Source organism: Blennius ocellaris (assembly GCF_963422515.1).
Source record: "Blennius ocellaris genome assembly, chromosome: 7".
In the NCBI taxonomy this organism is placed as follows: Eukaryota; Metazoa; Chordata; class Actinopteri; order Blenniiformes; family Blenniidae; genus Blennius; species Blennius ocellaris.
In genome coordinates, this window is record NC_137656.1 from 23896414 (window position 1) to 23918278 (window position 21865).

General features: G+C 40.8%; 1 protein-coding gene across 1 annotated transcript in view; it reads left to right on the top strand.

Moving 5' to 3' along the window:
• htr7c (5-hydroxytryptamine (serotonin) receptor 7c) overlaps nucleotides 1-13545 on the top strand; it is a gene marked incomplete at both ends in the record, with an annotated part of 30265 nt that extends 16720 nt beyond the window's left edge. Inside the window, one exon of the mRNA XM_080499809.1 lies at nucleotides 12807-13545. Coding sequence (XP_080355935.1) covers nucleotides 12807-13545 — 739 coding nt within the window. The remainder of the gene's footprint in view (nucleotides 1-12806) is intronic.
• Nucleotides 13546-21865: the final 8320 nt, after the last annotated feature.

Consider the following 21865-nt stretch of genomic DNA (forward strand, 5'->3'; position numbering starts at 1 on the left):
AGTTTGGAAAACGACATCAATAAAGACACTTAAACATTAAAAAAGAGTTTATTTGGAGCGTTGGTTAAAAAAAAAAGAGAGAAGAGATTTTTGATGTTATGCACATGTGGTTCTTTACTTCATTAATTTAACATGCATGTTAGTTATTTATAAGTCAAGGGATGAAAATTAAGGTTGTGACTAATCTGCATCTGCGGAAGTGGAAGAAGCAAGTTTTTTCGTGTGAGAGCCTTCATTTGGCATAAAGTTGCTCAATAGCAGCAAAGCTTTTGGAAAATGGACGTGGAGCTGGTTTGTTTGTCATAAATTGATAAGATTCGGGGAGAAGCCAATATCTGGTGTGGTGCCACCACTTCACTTTCAAAACAAGTGAAATCATTTTCAGTGCTGGCAAACAGTATTTGAAGAAAATCTGCAGGGAGGTTGTTTCAAACGTCTTGGAGATCTAACGGCAGATCTTCAGTGGCTCAGATCCTTTTGCCTCTTCATGTAATCCCAGATAGGCTTGATTGTGTCGAGATCTGTGTGGAGAAATGCCATCGCCCCAGAGATTCTTTTTTATCTTAAGGTTAACGTTCTCTCTCCCTCTATCTTTTTCACAGCACATATAATAATACTATATAACTCTATTTATATAGCGCCTTAAAAATGAGACGGAAAAAATACATTAAAATGTAATAACATTGGTTTAATGTTTAAAGAGAGGAAACTTCAAAGTCGACGAGAACGAATGGGATGATACAAATCAGAAAGAGTGATGTGAACAAAAATAAAAGGTCAGAATTTAAAACAAAGTTCTAAATATTTAAATAAAACTGTACAATTAAATACAAGTGGAAGTGGAATATAAACACAAAAGATGTTGAAATCAGAAAGCAGCTTCACTCTTTTGTGTCTCATGACAGGAACTATTAATAAAGCCGCTTTAGCTGTTGTTAGCGTGCAGTTTGGAACGTTTTCTGTCAGGCAGTCAGAAATATATGAAGGCTCTATTCCATAAAGTGATCAGGAACAATGAAAGCCAATAATTAAAAGAATTGCTGAATTCATGTTCGCCCTGCGATGAGGCCTATTCAGGCCGTGTCGTTCCTTTTGTCCAAGGTCAGCTGAGAGCGGCTGCTGCCCCGCAGACATCAACTGGACCAACTGAATGTAGAGAATGGATGAATGAATGAATGAATGAATGAAAGGATGATCAGAAGGAGAAAAAGGTCATGGGGTTTCTAATGGCTAAACAGAGGGAAAGTAGAACCTAGTTCGCTGAGTGACAGACAGATTAGGAATGCAACGTTTTCTAAATCTAAAACCTTCAACGTAAGCAGAATCTCTCACGTTGTCTTGCGTCTCGTGGAAAAATATAGCAGTTTGACCCCGTTTGAGTCTGGGAATGTATTAACATCATGGTGCATGGCAGATCAACCAATCTGCCCGGATCAAACATAGATGGAAGTATGTGAGTGCTTCTCCAAAGTAGCTTAAAGAGCAGAAGAGCCAAGAAAAGATCTTCAGGGTTGCCATTATCACTGCGCAGAGGACAAAACACCAGCAGGAGGTCAGATGATCCAGCCACGGTCTGGTGGGACACTGGGTTCGACGGAAAAGTCTTGAATAATATGTGTGATGGGAATTGCATTCCCCCCCCCCCCTTTAAACTTGAAATAAACTGCACATGAGGCACTTAGCTTTGCAGCGCAGGAGGGTAAAGCTATGGATGAAGCCAGTCAGGCAGGACCGACTTATCGGTCGTGACGATGCAGTGACCGTTGACCAGAAACAACAGGCGGCAGCAGGAGCGAGCTGGGGGGGGGGGGGGGGGACAAACATGTTGCAGTTTCCATCATATAACATTGTTTGACAGCTGCTGGTCGGTGGGGAACAAGAACGAGCTGCAAAGCAAGTGTGGGATGATGTAAGGCCATGTTAATGCTGAACATGAAGCTCAACAGTTAATACCTTCATAAAAACAGCATTTGTTTGCCATTAAGATTTTTCATCTGTTAAAACACATTTGATGGCAGAATGAAAATATCCAAAATGTTTTAAAGAGGCAACTTCAAATATCTATCTATCTATCTATCTATCTATCTATCTATCTATCTATCTATCTATCTATCTATCTATCTATCTATCTATCTATCTATCTATCTATCTATCTATCTATCTATCTATCTATCTATCTATCTATCTATCTATCTATCTATCTATCTATCTATCAATCTATCTATCTGTGTGTAAATTACCGATGCCAGATTCAGACGGACGCTGTTTAGATGCACATTCGTGACTTTTTCCAAGTGACAAAAAGAGCAGTGATCAAGCCGTAACAATACTATGCCTGCTTATTTACAGTAAAATGAACAGCCTAAAACATCTATTAATTCTGCATCGTTGACTGTGAACGTGATGGTAAACGGACTTCACTGCGTTGGCGCCTTACAGCAGCCCCAAAGTGCTTGACATCGTTCATCACATTCACCCACCAATGGAGGCTGTGGCCATGCAAGACGCAGCCACTTGCGGTTAAATGTCTTGCACAAGGACACTTCGGCAGGCAGGCAGGTGGAGATTGGGAATCAAACCTGCAGCCTTCCGACCGCTGTACCAACTGGGCCGTGCCGCCATGATCAAATTGTTGAGCAAATATCCCAATAATTGTTGGTTGTTTTTTTTTTTACTATTTGGTTGTTTTTTTTTGTAAATGTTATTATAATAACACTGATTCTTTCGCCTTTTTCCTTTGGTAAAGCGTTTCATTTCCAGTTTCTGTAGTAATGTTGATTGATGATTTCAGTTTGTACAATGCATATGGGATGTGAACTCATGTTTTGATAAATTTTTTCCAAATCAAAAGATTTCACTAGCTAGAACTTGTTGTTTTGCAGACATTTTTCAATTTATTTTATCATGTATTAAAAAACAAAAATACTGATACTACTACTAATAAAAATAACCATAATGACTAATGACTGAGGTATAATGACACTCAAATAGCACCTTTCATATATAAAGTGCAGCTGAAATATATTCAAAATTTTTTAAAGGAGATGGGAAGAAAATAACTTTTTACACTAAGTTTTGAAGTTGTGCAATAATGAAGGGTCAAATATCATGTTCTGCTCCGTTGAAACTGGTTAAAGAGAAGAACATGATTATGTTTTCTGTTGCACTCTTCTCTCATTGCTGACAGTAGTGAGTGAGAGGCTGGTGGGGTTTGATGCTGCTCAGCCTCTTGTTAAGCACATGGATCTCATTTTCAATAAACAAATGATAGTGATGGTTTCTAAATTGCTGCAAGTGTTTAAGCGCCCGTGCAAATAGAACTTAATGGGGATTCTGCTGGTTATTGTTAGGGTGGGAATAATCAGATTTCTTTGCTTCACATCTAGACATCTCATCCTGGCTTTGATTAAAGCCAGGATGAGACTCATGACCAGAATACTGAAGACCATGTGAAAACATTAACTGATGCCGGATTTGAACGGTGCGGAGCTCTGAATGTCTCCCACAACTTATCTATTGAGGTTATTATTTGGTAAATGTCACTGCGATGACTTCCCTCCCTCGGATTTGAAGTGAAGCCAGCGGGAACTCTGATGTATTCAGAGCACAACCCCACCCTGAAGTCATATAGCTGAACTTAAATCTCCATTTGATCTGACCTACAAAGTGTCTAAGGAGTGTAAAGCGTCGTCACCTCCATTGTAATCCTCCTTCAGGCTGTTCAGCTCAGATTGTTGTGCTTTAGCTGCAGTGTATTTGTTCTGTCATCCAAGGACACTCCGCTCTGATAGGGGTGGATGATAGTGGGTGACTGTTGGGAGGGAAGTCCATTCATCACCGAGGCTCTAATCGACGCCCATCATCTCTGTCGCTGTGAGAACCAGTAAACCTCCAACAGGGACAGGTGGTCAGCTGTTTAGCGAGGCCCCATAAAATATCCACTCTGCTGCCTTATGATAATTAGGAGGAAGTAAAACAGACATTATAAATGCTCCATTTCTGGAGTTAAAGATCGGGGGGGGGGGGGGGGGCTGTTTTTAAACCTGGGTGTGTTTGTCATGCTTACACAACGATTCTGTAAATAGCTCACTGTTTTGAGAAAAAAAACAAAAAAAGAAGAGTGGGTTAGTGTGCAACCTAATTAGCAGAATAAAGCAGAAGGACGACAGCTTTTAAAGGTTAGCCAGGGATGCCATCTGTAGGGGATTGAAAAGTGGAATTATTTAAGGACCCCACATCTGGCCTGAGGTGTTGAATCACATGGAGGATTATAGATCATTTGTGTGTCAGATGTGTCCTTGAGCAGTGTTCAGCGCATTTTCCCACGGTGCAACGCGAACATTGTTATTAAGCACTTAATCGCTGTGAAAGACACAAGTGGTCTTCCTTCTAAGGAAAGAACAGATTACATTTTAAAGAAATGCTTAAGATGTGCTACATAAATTGAAATAATTTAGTTTATTATGGAAATTGGTAATGAAATTGCACCACAGATTGTCCTTTTAGTCATAAAGTTTTGTTTAGTACATTGTATAAATTAATAAGATAACATTGGTTCCAAAGATCAGATTAAAAGCACATATGCAGCAAAGAAAAATGTAAGTGAAGACAATCATAAGTGATTCTCCTCATTTTCTGCATTTGACATCAGTTAACCGAGGCTAACAAAAACGTTAAGTAACGTAAGTCCCTTGACCTGAGTTGTGTAAAGATGACTAATGTACAGTGAATAAACTCACAATAGACTGATCTGACATGCTACACAATACATTTCAGTTCAGGGGCCACATACAGCCCCATAACATTTCTCTCTGTTGTGGTGCACAGTATACGTTATGAAAATGTCTATATTTTCATAAAAATCAAACAATTACTACTGAAACTTACTACAATCTCAACATGAAGCGAATTTTAATGAAACCTGGAGCAAAATACAGTGAAATGTAAAAACACCACCTCCTTCAGCTGTTGCATTCTGCATATTTTTACAAACTGCTGACACACGGCTTTAAGGTTCGTTTGATATATTTCATGGCTGAAATCTCAGCTCAGGTCTGAGTGTTGTGTCTACTACTCTTAAGGATTAGTTTAAAAAAAAATCCCCAATGATTTCTTTGAAATTCCTACAATATGTTTAGTGATTTGGCCATATTGGAGCCTCTTGTGGACTGGTTTTGGCCCACAGGCCTTATGTTTGACACCAATGTGTTACACAGTGTTAATTTCACTGAAAATGTTATATACTATGAGCAAACTTTTTCATTGTGCATTTTTTTTTTTTTTTTAAGTTTTCCAAAATTGTATACAATCTGTCTCATCGGTGTCTTGATTTGTGGAAAAAAGTGTGAATTTTCATTTTTATAATTTCTCTATAGAATCACAATATCTTTTAGCAAAAAGAATGAGATCATTAACCCGTAGAACGCATTTAACTTTAATTACATCAATGTATTGAGTGTTTTCTCTGTTAAATATACAAAGGGATTCTTTTTCTTGATCTGGTAGTTTTTCTGTCTCTGAATCAGAATCCATGAATGTAACTGAGCGACGCCGGGTTGGTGACGACAGGGGAGTCTGAATGGTTTCATGTCAATTGTCAGGTCGTCAAGTCAGAAAGACAAATGGCAACTTGAGGTGAAACATGCGAAGTTGATTGGCAATGGATCACTGTGTGCAAAATATCATGGAGAAATTGTGGAGATATTTACATCCAGATTGAGGTTGAGGCCTTGCGTCGCCACTCTGAGAGCAAAGTACAGCAACATCTTCAGTATTACATTTGTCCTCAGCGCTGACGCGTCTGAGCTCCTTATATAATCGCCTCTTGAATTTCTTAAGCATTTTCACTGACGTAGACTCTAATGAGAGTTACCTGGTTGAAGGTGGAATATGAATCTGAACAAAGGAGTGTGTCTGTCGCGATGACTCACTTCAGTTTATGTAAGAATCTAAATGAAAAGAAAAATAGCGCTGATGTTTCACTGACTAATTCTAACCTTAACCTGAGCAAAAGAACAAAGCAGAAGCTGACTTAAATAGGTACAGATGTATTTGGAGGAAAAAGAGGCTGTATCCGTCTTGTAAAGCATAAAGCAGAATGTTTCTCTTCGTCCTTGTTGGAAAGGAAATTACAGCTCCTGTTGTGCTCGGCGCTCGTGAGAGAGGCAGCTCCATTTCTGTCTTACAGTAGTGTCTTAAATAGAAAAGGTGAAGCTGAAGCTCTTCCTTGAGGACCAAGGCTGTTGTCTGATGTTGGAGAAAATCCCAAACCTCACACCAAACAGACACGGTTTCTATTTGCTATAATCCAGCTGACGATAAATAAATAAATGCGGCGTGCAAAGGTTTTGAATCAGTCTACTTCTGAAAACCTTTTGTTGGAACATAAGACCTCGAAAAATCAATAGAGACATAAGCTTTTCTCTCATACGTTTCACGGAAATTTGACATTTGAGTAAATTGTGCATTTTCAGATTTGTATTTTTCCTCCTTTCCAACACTTTCAATCACTTCACACAAAACAGATCGAGCATGAAAGTGTTGAACACTCACAAATGACTGTTGGATAAAAAAAAAAAAAAAAAAAAAAAAAAGCAGCCAAGCTGAACAATTTGGATTTTCAACTCCAACGGTTTGATTTCAGGCGACGTTCACGTCTCTGTGTCAACCTCACTCAAACAGGAAATAAAGAAAAAGAAAGAAAGAAAGGCTGCGACAGAATAGATCTCCACTAAAACGGGCAACACTTCACTTTTTCTCAGACTCATTGTGAATTGCCCTCCAGAGCTCGGGCATGGGAATTAGAAATGCCTCTCTGAGATGAATTAGTGAGGATTCTCCAGTGGAAAGTTTCTGTGAGAAAGTGGTAATCTGGAAGATGGCCCTCCCATTGGGCTACTCTGTCTCTCCATCTCTCCCTCTCTCCCTCTCTCGCTCTCTTTTTTTTTCTTCCTGTTTTAGGAGACCCAGTTCTAAATTTACCACCCTGCTACCCAAACCAACTGCTCCCCGGTAAATATTTCACCATGTATCTCCTCTAAAAGGCCTGCGAGATGCTGCCGGAGATGCTGCACACCGAGGCCAGTTACAGTGTTTGAGTGCAGAAAATAGTTCACTTTACAGTGCAGCAGCTGGGAAGAAGCAGAAGTAACTCAAGTCTCCATCAGCTTGGTCTTGCTGTTTGTCTGTGGATGGGTAATCCCTGAGGGCTGCTGTAGCAGTGGATATGCCCCAAATCCTCTCTCGTGTGTGTGTGTGTGTGTGTGTGTGTGTGTGTGTGTGTGTGTGTGTGTGTGTGTGTGTGTGTGTGTGAGCTCATCCTGCTCTATACAAGGTGATTATAATCCACCGCCGCTGGATTTTAGCTTGAATATATGCTTCCAGTCGTGTTATCAGGTGTCCCATATGGTTTTAAATGCCTCATACATTGTACGTATTAGTGTGCATCATCATATAGTTTTACATTTGACTCTCGGCAGCTGCACATGACATACAGAGAAATAAAGCCCTTGAAAGCCACTGCATTCAATATATTCATAATTAAAGATGAAATGACTGCGTCTTGCAGTTTCTCTTGGTTTTATCGTGCGTTTAAGTCTCTTTAGGGGCCGTGTTATGATGGCTTGAAGCTATTTGGCTTTGACTCACAATCACAGCTCTCATTAACATACTTTTCAGCCACAGTAGGCAGCTTTATAGGAGGAGCTGATAAATATAGCAGGTCTGTAAAGTTCAGGTGTTCACTCAGAGGTCAAAGCATAAATATTTGACTCGCGGGGCAGTTAGAAACACAATCATGAATTAACAGTATTGTTGTTCTGTTTGTTTACGGTTTATTTTTTTCCATGTCAACATTAAAAGTGAAGCTCTGTCTTGGTTACTTATTGTTTCATGCTGAATCCTATGACGGAGTCTGTGGGGTCAAAAAAGTTTAATTTGTTTGTGTCGCAGCGAGCCTGTTAAAACCAACAGGAGATCCCAAAAGCATTTGCATCTGCTCCTCCTGCTGAAACACACGCAGGATGCAGTGTAATCAACTGTTAAAATGTGTGGTGTTTTATTCATCCTGGCGTTTGTTTGCCTCAAAAAGGATGTGAGAAGATTTTGCAACCAATGAGGGTGCAGTTGAAAACCGTTCTGCCTCTCGAGGGGCTAAGGATGAGTCATAGTGGTATAAAACTGTCCAGCACAACTTTAAAGATTCACAAATACTCATTTAAAATGCACCATAAACACCTTCTTCATTACTGTGTAATGCAGTCGGAGAGGAGAGTTGCATTACTGGGTATCCATTATGCATTCACGCGAATTCCCAGAGCATCCAGTGCTCAAGATCTGCCTTGTATCTGTTTGACATTGCTTGCCTGGCTGTGTTTAGTCACCCTTTTACAAAGCATACATACATCTTAGATGAGCGGGATGAAGGATTTGGAGTTTGATTGAACAGTCGTTACAGAAGATCCACCATGTTCAAGCAGTGTTTCGGATGGTGCCATATCTACTGACAATGCCTACCAAGGCATGAAATAACACTTGTAAAGATATGTATATTTAATGTGTAGACATATTCATCAAGTTGATTCACTTTGGCATGCAATTACAGATAGAATAAGATCACAGACATTTAACTAATGATCATTTTACACCAACGTTTAAGACATACAATTTCAATACAAAACTACAAATAATAAAAACGTGACAGATCGTGTGCATGGTTTCCCTCTTTCCCCCCCAAAACATCCATTCATCTTCTATCCTGCTTCTTCAGACTTTTGGGCGGAGGCTGTTGAAACTGATCTCAGCTGAATGAAGGCATGTTACTGGACAAGACATCCATCCATCACAGGGGGAACTCAGAGAGACAGACACACACTCATATTCACACCTCCGGGCAAATTACAGCCACTTATGAGGATTAAACAAGGGAAAACATGCAAACTCTCATACCCTTTGAACCAGCCTGCCATAACATGGCAACTATACAGTATATTATAAAGTGTGTGTCTCTCAATGTCACTTTCACTCCCACAGTCAGTTAAAGTGCTGGAGCGTTTTCAATTTTCCAAGCCCAAGGTGGGTGGTTTGATCCGCATCCTAACATTTCTGTGTTGGTGCGTTGCTGAGAGTCGTTTACTGAACAGTGTGTGAGAATCTTGCATGGCAGTGCTCAAACGTGCCTCGTTAGTGCGAGCATGAACGTGCCTGAGTGGAAGTTGGTAATAATGTACGATAGGTAAAGTCCATCAAATATTCATGGGAGCCATACTATCACTTACAGAATAAATGTCTTTATTTCAAATAACCTATTTGTAGCTAAGTAACTATTTACTATGGTTTTAGTTTGCATTTGACAGTTTCTCAACATTAAGACTAATCTGTAATAATCTATTGGGAAAATGGTATAAAATTGGGAGTTTTCAGAGTGCATCACATGCGTAGCACATCTAATGTGTGTATTTGGCTGAGAAGGACACTTGATGAAGAAGAAAAAGAGAAATGATACTGATGATGGGTTCATAGCAGCAAACAAGGAGAACCAGATGAAGACTAAAACTCACATATGATCAGAGTCAAGGTATTTGGGCTTATTGCACAGAGTTTGTATGTTCTATCAACATGGAAGATGGATGGATATTTCAGCAATGGTCTGTAATATAAAGGGACGTTTTTGAAGCGTCTAAAAAGGAGCTATTTAAAAAGGATTGTAGTCTAAATTTTGTCTATAGGCAACTTTGTACCAACGTGGAACAACCGATTACTATCCGGAGAATCTGCTCGTAACTCAAAACAAAGATTGGAACCATTTACAAATCAAGAAAACAATGGCAAATTCACGTTTTTGTCATCACTGCTTAATTTCACATCCTGTCTTTTTCTTGTTGTGTCCTTCGTTGACCCGTGTTGCCATCATCTATAGTGTTCCAGCTCATTGTTCGTGAAACTCCATTAAGCAGTTTTTTTTTTCAAGAAAGTGCAGCGCACATTTTCTGCGCTACACTTTCACCTTTCTTCACTCCCCTTTCATTGCAAACCAATCTGCAACTTCAGCCTTGAATTTAAGCAAACTGTACTGACCTTTCCTCTGAAATGTTCCACTTCCTTTGTGTCGTCTGTATTACATGAATGGTTGCTCCTCATCATCAATAATTACTCTCTCGATTGCAAAACTGGGAAATTGTTTCCAACAATCCAGAAAGAATGGTGTTTAAAGTTAGATTTTGGCTGTTATTTTTGAATTACTGTGACTCTTATTCATTTTATTTTCCAATTATTCTTGTCCTGCAGAACTGGGACTTTTTGGTCAAAATCATTTGTTCTATTGTGTCACCGCAACATTGCCTGGTATTAATACACCAGCATTATAAGAAATAGCTTTTTTTTCTTTTGTCTTCATTAAATTGCAAAGATAAAACAAAATTGCAATAAATGAAAAATCTTTCAACACTTTCTATACATTGATGCACACTTGTGGTGCTTTGCTGATTTCATAATGGAACACCATTGCCTTAAAGCAACATACGCAATTCACCACTCTCGGATGTTGTTGCCTCGGGGCAACAGTAGTAGGTTTAATTTATTTAATTACTAAATAGATTGCGTCAAAGATTATGGTTTACTGACTCATTAATTGGTCTATTTCTTTTCCTAGAGAGAAGAAAAGCCAGGGAATTAATTTTTCAAGACAGTTTTGTGGAGCAAAATAGCAAAGCAACTTACATTTAAAACGATAAAGTATTGTTATTGGTTTCCTACGGCTTTCTCTCTCTTTTAAAGCACCGCATCGTTTAGCAAATTTTGGAGACGTGACCAAAATTGGAGTGCAACATCGTAACATACAGATCACTTGAATTACCAAGATGAATCGGTATTCCTCTGGACTCTTTTTCTTGTACAAATTCCATATCGAGACTTCTAGAATCCTTTTTTTTTTTTATTCTGATGTTATCACTTCTGACAGCGAGACGTGACGTAACTCGGCACAACAAACAACTGTGAGCTGTTTTTGACGGGAATGAGGCTCGTGTCTGTGGCTCTCTGGCGTCTGATGGTCGTGTTTGCCACCACCAGCAGCCCAAACAAGCTGCCATGGGCGGCGAGATAATGACACCTGTCTTGCATGGATGATGGATGGCTCACTGGTTGTCATGGAAATCCCAGCATATTTTGCATGTCGGCCTCTTGCTTCAGGTGCCCGTGGAACTATGCATGTATTTCAGTTAGGACCCCAAATAAAGAGATAAGTGGAGACTCTGTAAAGCTGATTAAGAAAAAAAAAATCCGATCTGTGTCAGATGTCTGGTGAGTGTGCGGCGGAGGGGGGTGGGAGTATAATCGACTGCTCTCAGCTGCAGTGCAGTTGGAGCCCAATTGTCCTGTCCAAGTGATTCAGATTTAGATCAGTGGCGCTGGGCTGTTTTTTTGTTAACAAGCTTCAGTGTGCCGCTCAAATGCAAATCAGGAGTAACCCTGCTGATATTTTGGATATCTCGTGTCTGCACATAGCACTTTATAGCTGTGCTATTCGTGGCACACGGTGCATCGTGGCGAGCTCTCGCTTCTCAGAACAAGACGGTCTAAGTTTGAGTTTGGAATATTGCCTTTTCTGTGGGGGTTGCATGTGTTTCTCCTCGTTCTCTAGCTTGCTATAAAGTTAACTCGTCACCGAATGTGAATGTGTCCCTCTGTATGATGTAGAGCAGGTCGTTGTAATGTCAAGGTTGTTTGGTTTGACTTCCTGTCCTGTGCCGCTCCTGTTTGTGTCCTGGGGCGAGACACCGGACCCCAAATTGCAAACAATAGCGGTTTAGCACCTTGTATGAAGGCCATTGCCATCTTTGTGTCAGTGAATTTGACAGCATAAAATAAATTGATGCTTCTGAGCACTTTTAGAAGATGTGTGGCCAGATTTTGTGTGTAAAGTCTCTATTTGATGTAAATCTAACAGACTATCAGTTTAGATTCTAAGAGACCCTGCTTGCCGTGCTCAGAAGTTACTGTTGAAGCATTTATGTGTAGAGATAATATAAGTTCTAAAGTCTAGAGTTGAATTATACGAGGTTAGTGTTATGACCGGTCGATAAGGTAGAAAATCCTGCTGAAACTGATTGGTCTGAGTTTGATTTTCACACTGTTGATAGCATCACTGACGGATGATGAGGCGAATTGGCCAGTGCTCCCTAAAGCTTTTTATCTTATGATTAACAATTGAATGAAAGCTGGTTAAAAAAAAAACAACCAAAAAAGAACTGCCTGGAGACTCAAAAATACAGCTTTCATGAATGACGCATTTGGTGCTGTTGAAGGCTTTTGGGCACGCAGCCAAAATATGCGGAGATATACACAGATTTATCATTTTGTGGGAATAGTGGCTATTCTCTCACTTCTGTACACATTCAAGGCTTCACACCTCATTTTATCTTTATTTTTCTGACACCTCCAGCTGCTACATGAAACCACTGAGCTGCCTGTTTGATTGATGGTTCCTCCTCTACCTGCAAAGCTCATTCACAGCCAAAGAAAAGCAGTAAATAACCCTTCAGACTACGGCAGAGCTTACGACCTTGCAGTGAAATTTGTGGCTTTTAAATGAGTGGACATGTAGTTAAAGGCAAGTAGAACTCTAAAAGTCTTTGAGTGCCACGGTGCATTGTACGCAGAGTGTGAAAAACGCTATTGTATTAGCCGAGACGTTAACAAGTTTGGAGAAAGTGTCAAGGTTTTATTTTTTTCTAGATGATATTCAGCCTGTTGTTGAAAAGCTCCCAAGATGTGAGTACTAACGCTTCTTTTGCCTCCTTTCCTTGCAGGTATCTGGGGATCACACGGCCTCTTACCTACCCAGCCCGGCAGAACGGTCAGCTGATGGCCAAAATGATCCTGGGAGTGTGGCTGGCGTCAGCATCTATCACCCTGCCACCTTTCTGTGGCTGGGCCAAAAACGTCCACACAGCCGGCGTGTGCCTCATTAGCCAGGACTTTGGCTACACCATCTATTCCACAGCAGTAGCCTTTTACATCCCAATGCTGGTCATGCTGGTCATGTATTACAAGATATTCAGGGCAGCTCGGAAGAGCGGCGCCAAGCACCGCTTCACCGACCTTTCGCGCCGCGACCGTCTCGAGACGGTGGCTAATGAGGCGCTGCGAATGCAGGGCCTGAAGCCACCCGGTGTGGCGGAGGACTGCGCCGCCTTGTCCCGCCTGCTGAACCGCGAACGCAGGAACATTTCCATCTTCAAGAGGGAGCAGAAAGCGGCCACCACGCTTGGGGTGATCGTCGGAGTCTTCGCCGTGTGCTGGCTGCCCTTCTTCATCCTGTCCACCGCCAGACCCTTTATCTGCGGAGTGGAGTGCAGCTGCGTGCCCATCTGGCTGGAGCGCACGCTGCTCTGGCTGGGCTACGCCAACTCCCTGATGAACCCTTTCATCTACGCCTTCTTCAATCGAGACCTGCGCTCCACCTATCGCGACCTTCTCCGCTGTCGCTATCGCAACATCAACCGCAGGCTGTCCGCCGTGGGCGTGCACGAGGCTCTCAGAGTGTAAAACGGGCTTGTTTAGCAGTTTGTGTTGTGCCGCGCGGCGGCGCGCTCGGTGCGGGGAGGGCGTCCTGTGCACAGCGGGCCCGCAGATGAGACGCAGAGTGACATAACGGGAGTCGCTGTTGGTGGCTCTCCGTCCTCGCTGCAAAGGCAGAGAGACAGCGCGATCACCTCAGCGAGTGTGACTCACTCATTCTATTTTTGGAAAAGAAAATCATAGAGCGTACTTGATGGGCTATTCAAGCCGACGCTGCTTTTGTGCATATGCCACAAATTTCCGTCCTGGCTGTGGATTTATGGCGGGATAATGTAGTGACAAAGGAATGGCATGTAAACACAATCAATCATCCCAGGCCTTTCAAAGACAACAGAAAGCAAACACGTTTCTGTATAATAACAAACTTGATGTTTGATAAGGAAAAAACAAACAAAAAAAACCATCTGTTTTGTGGAATATTGAACATTTTCATCTCGACACATATTTGAGCACATCGCAGATTATTTTTTCAAACAGGAAGTAAACACTTTGTATTGTGCTTTGTGCCAAGGTTCAATATTATTTATCATTTCATCTCCATTTGTAGCTTTCAATTTGGTCCTCTCACTAAATTCAACAACACCTCATGTGTTTCACACACGTTTAAAGACGGACTGCGCACAGTGGAAACTAGTGTTAAAATGGTGTTTTCCAGTCATGAAAACTTGGTGTTTGTTGATATAAAAGCAAATGAAAGTAGTTTTAGTGTCTGCATGAAACATAATTGTCTTACATGCCACTGTGTGTAAAAATCAAGAGAAAATGATTAGTTCATTAAAATTGTGACCGTTTGGCAGCTCTATGGTTTGCCCGAATACTGCGAAGCACACTTGAATTCAACCTGAAGTCATTACAGTGTGTGTCAGAAACCATGATACTGTGGACTTTTCTTTCACACTGGTTATTTATTTATTTTTTGCCTTGATCTGTTTGAGTTCACATCCTTGACTGATGGAGACAATTAAATCATTTGAATGGAGGAATTTATATTTCCTTGAGATCCACTTCTTGTATCCACTGTTAACAGTGAGTGTTTACATGGACTGTAGTATCCAGGTTGTAGGTCTTATCTGAACAGCGATTAGATTCCACATTAGACATTTACATGCAGCACACAGTTATCTGGCAATTCATAAGCGTGTAAACATAATGAATAGTAGCATCCCAGTTATCACCAGCTGTGTTGTATCAGCTTAGTAATATACATTTATTCAAATGAGACCTTTATATTTTTACCAGACGTTTGTAGTATGGTGTAAGGTGATGTGATTTTTTCCCCCCAAGGAAAAAAAATCAGGTGGGATTCCTAAAAATTGACTTTTATCATTGAAAACAGTAAAAGATTAAACCCAAAAAGCTTCACCATTTCTTTATGACGGAAAGTTTTGGTAATAATGAATCTAATAGATGTAATGCAGCCAGAATAAAATGTAAGCTCAAAATAAATGCTTGCATCTTACCAGCACCTGTCAGATTTTTTTTTCTCCAAAAGTATAGGACATGTAAAATTCAACCAATATTTAATAATTAAAGCATCATCCTCAATGCAACGAGAGGTAACAGCTCTGCTCCACTCAGATTTGACCACACACTTCCTGGATGCGTTTGACTGGATTTCCATTGAACTTGCTTGATCCATGATTCAGGGAAGACACGTTTTTATCAGAAATGTACTTGTAAATGAAGTGAAGTGCTGTAACTTGAGAATAATTTACATTTGATAAAACGGTAAGATCAGCGACACTGCAGCACATTCACCTACTGCATTGAAACCATGTACATTTGACCGAAAGGTCACGAAAAACAAGCCACAAGCCCCATTTACATGACAATGTTGTCAAGTGAAACAACGGTGCTCATAGTCACTGAAAACGCAACTTTTTGATGGCTCCAAAGACGCTCCGACTCGGCGGAAGTAAACAGCTTTTATATTCATGTCCATATAGATGGATGATAACAATGTTTGATGAGTGTCATGACTCCCAGTCCATGTTCTCCTGGGACTAAAGTCTAACAGCTGAGAGTCAGGCACCCATAATAGCAATCCAACTTTGTCGTCTGTCTATTCGCCATTGCTAATGTTTATAGCATGTTGTTCCCTGCTTGAATGTGTGTGTGTGGTTTCATTATGAAAACATGTGCAAAAAAACGATGCGTTCTCACTTGAAACGTTGTCGTGCAAACGGGGCCCAACTAGCCAAAAACATTTACTGAAAAGTGGGTGAAAAATTGTGGGCTTCAGGTGCTATCTGTGATAGGAGGTGGGACAAACAGGGATACGTTTTATACATTCTATAGAACATTTTAATAAATCAGATCATAACTGGGATATTCAAGTATATTTAAGCAGTTTTAATTTCTCTTCTGTACAAAGGTGTGGCCACTTCCTGTCTGGCCACAGTCCCATTTACACTCATATGAACTTATGTCAAATGTCATCAGTTGAGCGGTGTGTGCTTTTTCTACCTCGATTTTCTGAGAAAACTGTACAACAATGTCATATTAACTGCTGTGTCATTTTGTAATATCCTGCTATTTTTTATTGTGTGAAGTCAACCTGTCTTCAACGATGTCGGGTACTTTGTGTTGCTGCTTTGTCATTGCCGTGGGGAAAAAGTGAGGGAAGTGACAATGCATTTCATCACTTTGTAAATAAAACAAAACACTTAAGTTAATGTTGCAGTGGCCTACATCGGTGACTTCAAATGATGCACGTCCAACCGAAGCTCAATAGAGTCACATAAAGATGCAATCCACACAGGTCTTCTTAGTTTCTGTCTCCACAGCTCATCAAAACCTGACACTTGCAGTTTGTTCTACAAAATTAATCATCCTGCATGACTTGATTGAATAGTCCATCATGAGAAATAAAATACCCCACGGCCCCGCTGGAAGTCTTTTAAATAATAATGACGTTTCTTAAAGAATTAACGTCGAGGCCGCTGTGCCACCGTCAGGCCTCCGGAGATGTGTTGGATGACAGTGACCCAAAAAAGATGCCTTTATTCTCTGTCTGCTCTGAGGAGAATGATTTATTCAGAGTCTGTGTGACAGCTGTCTGCTATCTGAAGCTGTCCTGAGAAACGAGGATGAAGCGGAGTCTGATGAGTAGTGGTCAGAACGGAGGTAGATCGTCAAACCAGTCATGAATAAGTTACAGTTGGTGTAATCACTGCAGAGAGACTCGCCACTCGACAACTTCAGGTTTGTATTTTTGCCACAGACTATTCCTACCTTTTAACCTCAAATCTTTTTGATGACTTAAACCTTTTTATTGCAATAACACTGCCATCCCCATGAACCCTGGAGGTTATGATTTGCAACAGCCCAAACAAATAGCGTGTTGTTTAACCCAAAAATTATCTTCCTATTAAGGTTTTTCTTTTTCAGTTTTAGGTTTGATTTAATCATCTATTTGAAGAGATCTTGACTTAATAACATTTGTGGTTTTTAAAACAGTGACATTTCTGCATATCTGTGTCTGCTGCCCTCCTGATACCTTCTCAGTAATAGTTCAATTAGTCCTGCCATAATGTTCAACAAGTCATTTACATGTTTGAATTGTTTTTGATCAAACTCTTCATTTTGACCACGAGGACCTCTTCAAAACAAGAGAAAACTGTTCAGAATTTAATTTAAAAGAGACACACAAAAAAAAAGAAGCTCAGAGGATTAATACGTATTTATTTTTGGCATGGAGATTTAAGAATGTTCAAAACTCCCCCAAAGTAAAGAGCGCAAACATGGCCTCGGCCTGCATGTTGACATTTCGTCTCAGCCTGTAGAATAGCAGACAGCCGTCGTGGACCTCGAAGACGTCCAGTCTCCCAGCAGCAATGTCAACAGGCGTTACTCTCAGGGAACGAGCACCACTGCGCCCGAGAGGAGTGGCTGCTCTTTCAGGCAGCGTGGCCCGGTGAGTGTCATGGTAAAAGAGGGTGAGATGTAGTGCAGTCATGAAAGGGAAATGGATAGTAGCAGATGAGTCGTATACACATACGCTGCCCACAAGCTCAGCTGCCAGCTTTGACAGGCTGTGGGGGAAGATTGGGGGATATCACACACTCTCACTTTGCTATTTTTAATCCGTCCCAGTAATTAAGTGGAGAAGCTTTGATTAAGCGTTGGGAGGGAGGTCTGAAGCAGTGAGATTTTACTATCTCCTCATGCGCCCTCCGTGCTCCCGTAAACACGCGTTAAGACGAAGAAAGTAATGCAACCATGGTGAAAAGAATTTTACTTTCCCTTGGTTAAAATTAGCAGTTTTTATTGACTGTAGATGCAACAAAAAAAGATGAATATATGTTGACATTGTTCAAACGTTAGGAGGCTTCATGATCTTGAACAATGTCTTGAACAAAGCACAAGTAGTAATGTATGTGACCAGAGTTATTGTTTTGAAGTTCTGGTGTGTTCATGCCTGCTGGGAAAGAGGAAAACTATCAGTAAAAGTCCAAGTTAGCAAAAAAAAAACCAAAACAAAAAACATACAAAAGATGAAATGATGATTGTGAAGTCTGGAATTAAAGTTATTCTCTTATCTTGATAAAACTACAAAAACTAGACTAATGAGGTCCAGCTCTCACATTAACTACAATAGGAGCGCATCGTTAAATAGATTGAAGTCTATTTTTCATTCACAGATTTGCCATGATAGGGGATGTTCATTTAGTTTTGTAGAGTTCAAAATCGTCTCACGTGGATCATTTCAATTCAGAAGTCAGTTTTATTCACTTTTGCTTGAAACGGTTGAGCTTGTTGTCTTGAGAGGCGTTCAATCGGACCTCAAGGACCAACAAACACATTGTGCTGTCAGAAATGTCCTTCCATGCCGTTACATGTTGTTATCTCTCCTACTGTTTCCTTTCTCATGTCGGACAAGCCAGTCAATTCCTTCCTACGTCCATTGCCAACAAATAAGCTCATATAACTGTTACCCAGGGGGCATTTTATAGTTTTTGGTCCCATTTCATTTCGAATTTGAATATCCAGTTTGATTAAGAGCAGGTTTTGTGTCCATCCGTCTAATTAACTGTTTTATCCATCTCATGGTTGCAATAGGTGCTGGAGCTTCACTCCCATGAGTTGAGCGAAAAGCTAAACCGAGCCTGTTACAGACACCAAACAACACAGGCATGCTTAAATACATTGGATTACTGTCCTGTGATTAGAACTGGCACAGGTAATTACAGACAAACTCTAAACCACAGCACGACTCTCACCCTTAATTAGTTTGACTGGAAAGTGTTGGTCTTATTGGCACTTGCTGCAGGGACAGAGAGCTTAATCAAGTAAATGCAGTTCTCAAACACTCAGTCATTTGCATGAACTATTCTTCCCTTTCTTCCCGAATAAGCTGTTAAATGGCTTTATGGCAACGTCATTTTCATGATTTTGCATCATTATTTTACCTTTTTGTCATTTACCAGGAAAATGGTCATCCATTTGCCCACAGATTCAATAGATAGAGACGATTCATGTAGGTTATGTATTATGTGACCTTATCAAGGTCACTCTTAATGAATTCAAAGCACTCAGCAATGTAAATCTGATTTGTAAGGTATCAGAGGCACAATTGTACCCAGCGGTTGAATTTCCAAATGCAATTGGACCATGGATGGAGCCTTCTTCCTCAATTTCCAGTCACATGAAGGCTATAAATACACCAGTAAACATGTCAATTATGTGTTAATCCGATTTATGCCGTGTGGTGTCCTGAAATATCAACTTACTCCCACAGCCTCCACCGGCAGCCAATCGCAGCTTCAGGGGCTGCTGCGAGTGTGTGCCACTTCCTGTGAGGACGGGCCCGGTGAAGTTATCAGCCAAGTGTCAGAAACACCCGCCAAAATAGTTGCTTTCCCCACATTTTCTGTTCTGGAGGCAGCCGCCTGTAATGAGGCTCAGTCATACCGCTGGAAGGTAAAAAGCGCATGTTTGAAGGCTGCCAGGATCAGAGCGACTCGACAACGGTTCATCCTGCTGCTGCTTCAAAGTGAACACTGTTGTGATCTCTCCGGTGAAGTTGTATAGATTTTGGAGCCACGCAATGTTGCGTTGCTTTCGAGCCGTCGAGGATCCGAGTGTTTGGTTCGCCGTCGTGCATTCGCACACATGTTCACGGCGCCGACTGCCAAGAAGCCCTCCCACACGGCGTGACTCGGATGAGTCTGCCCATTGTTCTCAGCTGCATCTGTGATTCCTATCTCTCAAAGTGTGTGTGTGCGTGTGTGTGTGTGTGTGTGTGTGTGTGCGTGTGCGTGTGTGTGTGTGTGCGTGTGCGTGTGTGTGTGTGTGCGTGTGCGCGCGTGAAGAGAGTCACACATAAGAAGCAGTATTCACCTGATATGTTAAGCATATTACAAGAATTGCTCTTCTTAAACCATGTCAAACCTTTACCACCAAACTAAGAGTTATATGAGTATCAATACATTCATCCACAGGTATTTTGTCTCATCCTATCATTTCAGGTCAAAGAAACTTCTTTTCTTTCTTTTTTTTTAAAGGCGACATCTCGTGACCCATATTTCTTGTGGGTGCAAAAATAAGCTCGTGCTGACAGGTTTCTCCAAAATATAAGCACCCGAGATTGCTGGCGTTTTGAATTTTCTCATATCAGTGTTTGCTTGATTCCTGTAAACTTGAAGCAATTCAGCAATTCAGTAGACACGAGCTCAGCGCTTTAGTCCTCCTGTAGCGGCTCCCTGAAGCTTTGAGAAAATTATTCCTCAATGAACACTTTCTTATTTCTAGCTCATTTAGATGGCAGTCCTCTTTTTTTTTTTTAAATGACTCTTAACGCGTGGCTAAAAAGGTCTTTACAAAATAAAAACAGTGGGGGAAAATAGCAAAAGCCACCATAAAAGGGGAAAATTGGTAAGATAGCTTTAAAAAAACATACAAAAATGTCTCGATTATAAAAAGAAAATAATTAAGGAAAACATACACTATCACCTAAAAGAGAGCCAGAATGGTTACAAAGCTTAAATGTCAAAATCGTTTAAATGCAAAAAGATGCATATAATGAAAAGTGAGAAACCACTAAAATCAGGTTAAAAAAACAACAGAAACTTCATGAATGCAAATGTTTTTGTACACATATCAAAACTATATATGAAACCATTCAGGCTGTGTTTGCCTCATTTTAAAGCTCAACTTGTTTTGCAGTTCAATCTAACTTTGATTTGGTGGAAAGTAACAAAAGGGTTGTTTTGGCCATAAAGGTTGTAGACCCCTGCGCTAGTTGTTCAATGTTTCATTTGTACACCTCACACGCATGCATTGATCCAATTCTGTAACCACTTGCGTGCAGTCACAGAACAATCCAACATGCAAGTTTTGGACTGTGGGAGAAAGAACCTGGAACAACATCTCCACATGAAGACGATGCCTTGCACACAGTAAGTTTTAAATTGACTTCTTTGACGTTTCATTTTTTTCCCTGTACTAGTGGTTTTTACATGGTTAAGACCCAAATTACCAAAGTAAGAAGTGTAAACTAACACACATTTACTTTTCTTTGGCCAAATTCAAACGTATTCAGATTTATAACTTGCTCCGCCTATGTCAGTGCGACGTCTAATGACTCCATGGCAGGAATTGATTTGATTTTTACGATTCCAATAAATGATTCTATTAACACAGAACCGGTTTTCAGTGCCTATTCCTGTCCCGTGGTGAGCACAAGTGTTACAGTGTCTGGCTGATTGTTCTCATGTAGGGTCTAACGCACGTGAAACACTCATATAAATAGTGTTTGAGTGTTATTTCACTCGTGGTGTTATTCTGAGGAAATCATCCTTGAAAAACATGCAAAGTGAAAACAGTCTGGTTTTGGTTAAGTGTGCTTTCATTTTGCAAGCTCTTCGTAAAACCGGTCCTCAGTCGGTATGTGGTCATAAAGTCACTCTGAAGCACTCCTCCTGGTGAGGGAGCTGCGGTGTCAGGTGATCGCCGTGCATCAGGAGAAATGTGAGCTTCACACTCCAGCCGGAAGACATTCCAGCACGTGGACAGCGCTCAAACCACCAAGTGCCAACACGGCGCAGGATCCATATAAAATGTATTATTCCACCACTCGAGCCACAACGTCCTCCAGAAAGTCATCAGGTCATGTGAGCTCCTCGTTAGCTTTTCAACTATACCTTGATCGCCTTCACTTTGCCTTCTCGGTGCAGTGAGATTAAAAAAAAAAAAAAAAAAGAAAACTAAACAAAAAAAACCAGCAGTTCTGATGAGATTGACGATAATGGGCTGCGTTTTGCACTTTGCAGCTGTGATACTTTGT